This window comes from Bidens hawaiensis, unplaced genomic scaffold, assembly GCF_021521415.1.
Source record: "Bidens hawaiensis isolate Kalapana, Puna unplaced genomic scaffold, B.hawaiensis_p1.1 tig00073846_1, whole genome shotgun sequence".
NCBI lineage: Eukaryota > Viridiplantae > Streptophyta > Magnoliopsida > Asterales > Asteraceae > Bidens > Bidens hawaiensis.
This window is the reverse complement of record NW_027502835.1, coordinates 15,296-24,834: the sequence shown is the minus strand read 5'-3', so window position 1 is coordinate 24,834 and position 9,539 is coordinate 15,296. Positions and strand designations below refer to the sequence as shown.

The 9,539-nt window shown below is 31.1% G+C and overlaps 1 protein-coding gene across 1 annotated transcript; it reads left to right on the top strand.

Moving 5' to 3' along the window:
* The first annotated feature begins 7,812 nt into the window (after positions 1 to 7,812).
* LOC143606252 (uncharacterized) lies at positions 7,813 to 9,307 on the top strand. The gene is made up of 5 exons (XM_077082080.1): positions 7,813 to 8,071; positions 8,163 to 8,250; positions 8,322 to 8,398; positions 8,883 to 8,942; positions 9,018 to 9,307. Exons 1-5 carry the CDS (start codon positions 7,961 to 7,963, stop codon positions 9,153 to 9,155), a joined length of 474 nt encoding a protein of 157 aa, XP_076938195.1. The 5' UTR covers positions 7,813 to 7,960; the 3' UTR covers positions 9,156 to 9,307.
* Positions 9,308 to 9,539: the final 232 nt, after the last annotated feature.

The following is a 9,539-nucleotide window of genomic DNA, read 5'->3' as shown; positions in this document are numbered from 1 at the left end:
GATATGACTATCCTACTGCTCTTTATAATAAAAAATCATTCCATTGAAAACTGGAGCATAACAAATAGAATGAGTCAATCATAATGTCTCTTACGTTAATGATAATCAATAACTTATATAAATAATTGTTATCTCTAGAGTTATTCTAGATTTTGTTTTTCCTAAGACTAATCAAAATAACTCATAAGATTTATGCACTCCTTAAAAGTTCTAACTATAAGGTTAAATGGCATTACTGAACACATCATAATGTACAATATCATGACCCATAAAGTTAAGGGCTCAAATATGGAAATAAGTACACTTTTCTAATGCATTACATACTAAAATTTTCTATTATTACAATTTGTTGCCTTAAGTATCAACTCTAACACTCATAGGTACAAAGAAAACAAGTATGTTGATTAGCAACACGTGTAAAAGAAAAGAATATGGCAGTGGAACATAAGATGTTATTCAACTCACTACCACTAAAACCTTAAAGAGGATAATTCTAAGGTTCATAGACAAAATAGAAGTATTACTTCCAACTTTAAGTTCTCTAAGAAGAAGTCTCGTTGTAAAAATATGTCATTATATTAGGCATAAGTAACAAGGCCATCCATAATTCAAAAGAATATCTGGCTAAAACAGTAGTCGTATATTAATGATATTTAAGTCTGCTAATCCTAATATTCCAATTAACACATAATAGGTTGAGTCTAGTTCTATAAGCTTCTTTACTGGTAACAACAAATAACTAACATGAGTGTTAGTGACAAAATTTAAATGTTAAGGCTATTATAACCATGAAAAACGGTCTTCTAATTACGTTTTATGATACCTTAAATATTCTGGAGATCATTTAGAATTTGGTATCAATATTTAAGCCACGTTATGACAGTTCTGAGATTTGCATAGCCAACATAAAGTCATTCATGCCTTAAACTCTAATATTAGTTGTTATCAATATCTGAATTGAAACATTTATAAAGTAGAATTATATGATTACTACATACTTTCACAACTTTTGTTGTCATGCAAATAAGAATTTATCAAAAGACAAATGAGACTTATAAAATTCATCCATTAAAACCAAAATTCATGAGAAAACATGACATGGTTGATGAGGGTGATTTTTCATCTAATCTCATTTTTAGTGATTTTAATCATGTATTAGATGCCCTAAACATTACTTGGCTTAAGGAATAAGTATGGGGTCCACCATAAGTTATATTTTACTTACATTCGTGGAACTTATTCAAAATGGAATATTCATACATAATTCTTTTATCATTTAAAAAGCTATTTACTTGTATCTAATCTGACTTCTATGGTCCATGGTTTTAAAGAGATATATTCATATATACCTAATACGATTTCTTCTAAATATGTCCCTAAGTTTATTATGACATCTGGACGTTAATGAAATCAAATCAAGTCTAATATATATATATATATATATATATATATATGAGAAATTCCCACATCAAGTACATCATTGAAACTCCTTATGTAGTTTTCCTAGAGATATTAAAGATCAGTGGGAGCCTTAAGTGTCACAATCATAACTTACAAAATTTGCAATAGGTGGGGGGAATGAAAACTTGATATTATCTCAATTACACCTTTTGTACAAGATACTGCTCCATCACAACACTATTCTATCAAAACTTATCTCTTTAGAATTTACCAACTACTCTTACAAAAGTTTCATTGTTTCTTAAACGTGGGCAAATTTAGATTTCATACTAAACTAATCCTCACCAAGAGAAACTGCAACAACTATATATTATTAACTTGTTTCTCTGTTAGAATATATTGGTCTTTAAATATTGACCCTAAGCATGCTAATTTTCTAAAGGTTTCTAAGGTCAGTGAGAGCAATAAAAGTCCTTATCATGACTTGACAAAAGTACAAGAAGCAGGGGGGAGAGAGTCATTAAATTTTACTCCAATTACACCTCTTGTACACCATACTGCACAAACTCTTACACACTTAGAATCCTGAAAATGATAGCAACCTAACCAAGAGCTAATTCATAGAATGAAAACTTCTAATAAACCCAATAATAAACTTAGGAGGTCATCTAGGTTTTATAACCAACTAAATTTGATGATTATGTAACCTCCCTAACTAAAGTTGAAATGGATGTTGGAAAGTTTAATGATCATACCCTTTATAATTAAGCCATTAGCATCAATCATAATTGACTCTATAAGTAAGGCTAACGTTTTGAGATTTGGTTGAATCACATAAGAGTGTTCATAACTAAACTAAATCCCAATACGAAACGTTAAGGCAGTAAGAAACACGATTGATTGTTAAAGGTTATATTTAAGGATAAACCAATTATCAAAGAATCTTCTTACCTATATTACAAAAGATTTCTTTAAGGATCATTATTGTTCTAATAGCTTATAATAGTTAAGAGCTACATTAGATGAACATTAAAACAACTTTCCCTAACAATCAGCTTACATATTTATATGTTCATAAAATAACCCAAAAGTTATAAACTGAAGGTCAAAGAACATTTAGTCTATAAGTCAATAAAATCCATATATGGGTTAATGCAAACATCAAAATGTGATGAAATCTTTATACAAATTCATCAGAAACCAAGTGGATTAATGTACCTGCCTCAAGATGAGTTGGAGCAACTAAAAACAAACTTGTCTTTATATAGATGACATTATTCTGACAAGTATATATTACATAAGTCAAAGTATTGTTTGTACATACGTATGATAGATCTCAGAGATATCCCTTACGTAATAGATATCATAACATTCTGAGATAGACCCAAAGGGACGTTAGTTTTGTTCTATAATGTTTACCTTAAATGGGTCCTTACACATGTAACAAACAATATTACTCTATTTAGAGGATAATAGGATCACATAGATTATTTTCTTATGCTTCATCAAGCAGAAGCCTTATATAAGTTCAAGTCGTTTAGATATTACTCAAATTGCAACACACTAGGTATGTCTAGATTAATGTGAATCATTTAAAAGAGTTTAAAATACCTTAAAAAGAAACGAAAGACTATAATTTAAATGAAGAAGTGAGAATTCAAACCGGTAGATTACTCTAAACTTTGTCATATTCAGAGATTAGAAAATGTAATTTTCGGGATATATTATTATGTCAGTAGATAAATCTATCTCGTGGAGGAGTCATAATGAACTGATAACAACAACCTAAGTCATAACGACATAATATGTTGATTAGTTACAACGTTGTTGTCAATAAATGTTGTTGAACATTTATTAGTGGACTCATAAGTTTTATTAAACTCCATATAAGTTATATATTGAAGACTTATTGTGATAAAGTCAGCTATCATGTTTTCTCATACAATAACAATTTAAGAGGTGCTTCATTAAATTTTGATATGAAATTAATTATTCGTTTATAAACGAATTGAGGAATCTAAATTTTCGTATCGAGTACCTTTATGATATGATTAAGGATCCAATAACTAATGGTTTGTCACCCATAAGTCTTAAGAAATCGCTTAATAATTAAGACGAGGTTACTAATGACCATGTATAATTGCATATCGTACTATAAATGACTAATTATAATTTTTTCCTCAGTTTTGATTTTGTACGTCTCTTAATATGTTCTGCATTCATAATGACATATAGACGAATGAATATATAAATCAAACGTTCTGAAGGGCTTACTTGAAAATTTTGATCATAACTACTTAGGTTTTCAGTAAGGACTGCAATATGATTAATGGGGGTCTTGAGCTGATGTTCAATTCAATGACTGTATTTCTCTGCTCCAGTTTACGTGTAAAGCTAAAATGAGTGTTAACTCCTGATAAGGCTTATCATAAATGACTACTCGGCCTAGTGGGAGAATGTAAGAATAATATATATTTATATATGGCCATTATAATAATTTATATTATAATAGATCAAATGTTAACCATACCTTATTATATATTAGTTTGGTGATTGTTGATGGACTATATTACATATAATTAACTAATAAAGGGTTTTCCCTTGGGTGTATATAAAGAGAGATAAATATTAACATCATACCCTAATCATACACACATAACAATTTTGTGTGCCTCCTCTCTCCTAAATCGGGTTCCTCTCAAGAACCCTAACACCACCCTTAACTATACATCCTAAATGGGAACTTATCGACTACATCATACTCTGCTGCGGTTACTACTCTTCATGTTGTAACAGGTTCATATGTTTATTTTATTCATGTTTTCTATTACTTACATGAAGAATCGATCAACACTGACGTGGCATAGGATCAAGCCCCAGAGGGTGTAGTGGTCCAAGTGATCCGGTGCTTGATCTAATTTTTATTTTTATTTTTTTTAAATACTACTTTTCTAATAAAAAATCATTATATTACATTTATAATAATTTAAAACATTACATTAATATAGTTTTGATAAAAAGAAAGTGTGGTTTTTAAAGAGAATAATAGAGAATGAGGTGAGCTTTAATTAAAAAGGAGTGTGTGGATTGGTATTTATAGATTAAAAAAAAACCTCAAGGCCCAACGGCTCTTTAGAGCAAATCCATGTCCCAATAGCTCTTATGAGCCCCGTGGTCCGGCTTGCCCTAAGCCTTTGCACCCCCGCTCGCGTGAAGGTGGTAGTGGTGTGCTCGGTTGCCACCTAGATCGCGCCCAACTCTTCACACCCCATTACTCTCAGCCTAAACATAAATACTTTTCAAGTGGCCAATATCACATTATCACCCTATCCGAAATCTTAACATGAATATTTATTTATCTTTTAAAAGCAAAACTCTCACACCACTTATCCTTACAAAAATGTGTGCTATTGCCTCTTCCAACGGTCCTTTAGAAACATGAAGTTTAAACATCATATCCAAAACATCTTTACATTTATAGATATCAAGCATAGTCCTTTTCAAACAACTGCTAGCCAATGGTTGGTTATAAGTTATTCTTGAACATTTTATATAAATTTAAAAAAAAACACAATAATTGTAGATTTGTATTTTTTTAAGAAAGGTATCCAATTGCAATAGAGATGTAGATGGAAAGGAAACAAGCAAGTGGCGGATCTAGAAAATTTTTCACAGGTGTCGGAAAATTTTTGGGTCGGTACTCAGTTAACTATTTTCGGGTTCGGTTCGTTCATTTGAGTCGGGTAAAATCAGTATATAAAATTTTTTATCCGATTCGGCCTTTCTGATACGGCTAAATCGGGTGGGTTCACTTAAAAGAAATTACATTCAAACAAAATATTATATAAAAAAAATGCGTGAAAAGTCATTAAAATCCATAAATTTTATGGCCCAAATTCTTTTTTCGTTATGGTAAAAAATTTACAGTTACATTTATGTCCAAAAATTTTTCGGTTCACAACTAGTCGCATGATCATCAAAATTTTAGATGTCTTTTATTCTGACACACTAGCCTACTTTTTGCATATATTAGAATTGTTAATTCCCACCTTTAGTTATATCTTCTTCTATCTCATACTTTCATCAGCCGTCTCTGGCATCTTTCAAAGGTCACCGGAAAAATTCAAGAAGTCCAAGTTAAATCTTTTCCTTTCATCTTACAATCTTACTAGGTTCACAGGAGACGGTGTCAAAATTTTACAGGGGTCAGTCGGGATTTTAACACATATATATCACTAAAAAAAATTATCACAAGGACCCTATATAATGATAATAGATATGCAACAAGCTAAGTCGCCACCCCCTTTTTACAATTTTTTAAATAATAATAGACTTTTATAGTTCAAAAAATAAAAAAAACAATATACTTTTCGTATAAAATGTTCAAGAAATTATATCGCACGTGCAACTTTATTTCAATTTCCAGAGCTGAAAATTAAAAAACCAGAATGACGTGCTTTAGCAACTTGTACCATTGGCATTAAATAATATATTTTTGAGACACGCGACCTCCGATCCCGGGAGTAGAATAAATACGTATAAAATGTAAAACCATAATGGCATTTTTGTAATATGTGTAATATTTAAGGTTCTTGTTAACCTCTCCAATGAAAATATCTTGTCTTTAAGATTCAAAGGCTCTCGAACCTTCTCTGGCGTTATAGTCGTCGTCTCTTATTTGTTTTACAATTTTAACCCTTTAGTTATGTTTTTATTCGGTTTTAACCTTCATATTTATTTTCATGACAAATTGACCCTTGAACTTGACCAACTAGTGTTTATATGAAATGAAGTATAGGTAGCTATCTAAACCATGGTGGGAACTAAAGCTTATGTCAGTTAACTAGACATTTATGAAAATATGACAAATTGACGATAGCGTGTTAAAATGTAACGTTTTTTAGTTGGTTATAATGTATATATGACTCGTACATAAAGGTGCCACACGTTTTGCAGTTGGTAAATATTGACGTTGTTAAATATGATGTTTGCTAGACATTATTGAAATATACTATATCATTAACATGGACATTGGTTAGCATGCATTCATTACGATTGAAATGAATGCTATGATCACTTATGCATGCACGAGAGTGTTAAAGCAGAAATTTCAAACATTGTATACCATTAAAATAGATGATTTCAACAACTGCTATGGGCGATTTTATAATTTCATACTTACACATGACAAACATTCAAATAAGTAAAAAATGGTTTAGTTTTTACCTTAATTAAGATGACTCACATGTGCACATAAACGGCAATCATATTTTTCTTATACTATACAAATATAAATGATAAAAGAAAGCGAATACATAACTATCCAAAACCACAATGGAAGCATACATGATCAACTAACATTACATACATTTTATCTTAGTGTTGAACTTAAAAAAGGAACATAAATCAATTATGCATTCACAAGCATAAGCATAGTAAAACAATCTTTCTTGACGAACATAATAAGAATATTTTAAGTGACTAAAATAGTTTATGCTCGTATTAAGTGTCAAAATTGTTTAAACTTTCCTAGTTTACAAAACACTTTCAGTCGGTTACCAGTTTTACTAATAATCTATATTATTTTTACACTATACTTATAAGATCCACGTGATACTTTTGAGTTGGACCTAGTAGCTAACCAAATACATTACACCTTGCATGACACTAGTAAGATGAGTTCGTGACAATATGCTAAAGAATGCAAAGGAAACATGTTATATTAATTAATAGTTTTCTACAACTGAGAGTGGTTATACTGAGATATATCATTAATGTTACTGTTATGGTTACAACATTTTTTAGTGCTGAATATGATCATTGCCTTTGGGTACATTAAAATATAAACTACCATTATCAATATACAGCATGTTAGTTATGGACTCACACTATCGTAGTATAAGAACTTTTTCGAATATTCAGTTAGAAATAACTAAAACCATAGAAACACAGGGAGTGGTACCTGAGAAGTGGGAATAGGGAAAAATGAGAGTTAAGGTGATGAGGCGGAAACCGGTAAGAATTCCACTGAAATTCAAGAAAAATAATGAATCTGGGAAAGATAGAACCGGAAATACGGAAGATGACGTGGATCAAGGGAAATGGGAGTTTCCGTTATGACGCTAGATATAAATAAAGAGTAACTAAACTACTCAATTTGAATACAAGTTCCTTTCAGATTATATGCTTACAAGTTACAACATTATAAGGCTTAGCAAACAGTACCCGCCTAGTTGTAGAAATCAAAAGTTTCCGACTCTAAAATGTAAAATGTCCAAAGTCGAAGGTTTAAAACTGACAGAAACCGTCGCCGTGATAATAATAATAATAATAATATCTTGTCCCAAATAGAATCTGTGATAACCTAACCTACAAATTCATTCTGCATTCTCAATTCGCAAGAAGCAAGCATATGGTGATTGAGAAGAAGAAGATTGTATGCAGGTTTCAGTTGGGTTTTCGCTATAATTAACACTAGCCTAGCCTAATTCAATTGGGTTTTCCCCAATTGTTCATATTATTATTATTGAATTTGTTGGTGAAATCATCATCGTATCATATGATGGATGAGGGGAAATCCATGGACGGATCTTGCTATTACTCTGTTCTCGGTGTCCGTACAGACGCTTCATTCGCTCAGATTCGTGCTGCCTACCGGAAACTCGCTCTGGTTTGGTTAATTCGCTGATTTATTTTCTTTATTTAAATAGCCTCTTAATGAAATTAATTTAATTTGAATGGAATTGATTGATTGGATATAGGAATGGCATCCGGATAAGTGGGCAAACAAGCCCTCGCTCGCCGGAGAAGCTAACCGGAGGTTTCAGAAAATCCAGGAGGCGTATTCAGGTGGATTGATTATTGAAATTGAAGTTGGATTTGAGTTTGAATCTGAATTTGAATTTGTTGTGTGGTGGTAGTGTTATCGGATCAGACGAAGAAGTCGATGTACGACGCCGGAGTTCTTGAGTTCTCCGATGACATTCAGGACCAACAAGTAACAATCATTTTCCTAAAATATCTACATCTTTTTTATTTTATTTTTCACTAATATTATATTGTATGTATATTTATTAAATAACTAATAAAGGTACGGGGTAAACGTCGTCGTTTCAGTGGTCAACTACTTCGACCTGTGGGTTTGACTTTTTAGTTCTCTTTTTATTTTTTGAGAAAAAAAAAATAGATAACTAATTCTCAACAACAGTTTTGCTAAAATAAGTTTTTATATTTTAAATATAAATATAATTTTATATACATTTGTACATTTTGTTACTTGATTTGATCATTTGAAACACAACATAGTAACACATAGTTACATAGAAACGGGTGGAATATCATATAAATTTGAAAGTTTAATTAAAATGTATAAAATAAAATTGACGTTGTAGTGTAAATAATTTATTTATGGCATTTTATAATCAAATGTTATTCAGTTACTTTTTTTTTTTTTTTTTTTTTGTAACGAATTTACGTTTTAGGGCATGGGAGATTTCTTGCATGATTTGATGAAAATGATGAAACAAAACGCCGGTGGTAAGGTAAGAAATGTAATTGAACTCGCATTTAAGGGTAAATGGTCTTTTTCGTGTATAAAAACACTAAGACATAATCAGGTGGAAAGTATGGAGGAATTGCAAAATACGTTTGTGGAGATGTTCGGTGACGATTTGAAGGACTTCATGGAGACGCAAGATCAAACGGACAGGAAGAGGGCGCGTGTATCCGTCAACAAGACCAGGGCTTGCCGCTAATGCCATCAGAATTTAGGTCTGGAAGTAATGTTGTGAGGGGTAGTTTGGTAAAATTAAATGTTTTTTTTTGGTCGTTTTCTAATTGATTTCTTTCCTTTTGCAATTTATGTTATCTCTTTCATTGTTAAAAACTAATAAAAATTTGGATATTAATGGAAAACTTTAATTATAATTCTCACTATCGTCGTTTATCATTGAAAATTGATGGCAGCTTGTTAAAAGATTGAATCGAGCTGAAGTTAAAACACCTCAAGATGAGTTTTAAGTTTAAAAATAAGCTCGTTGCATATATGAGCTTGAATTCAAACTTTATGTATCGACTTTAAACAAACTTGCGAGCCTAAATAACTATATGTAGTTCAAGCAAACATATGAGCCTAAATA

Coding starts and splice junctions, on each gene's coding strand:
- LOC143606252 (XM_077082080.1), top strand. CDS start 7,961: ATGATGGATGAGGGGAAATCCATGGACGGATCTTGCTATTACTCTGTT. Junction 8,251..8,321: donor AATCCAGGAGGCGTATTCAG/GTGGATTGATTA, acceptor GTGTGGTGGTAG/TGTTATCGGATCAGACGAAG. Junction 8,399..8,882: donor ATGACATTCAGGACCAACAA/GTAACAATCATT, acceptor TTTACGTTTTAG/GGCATGGGAGATTTCTTGCA.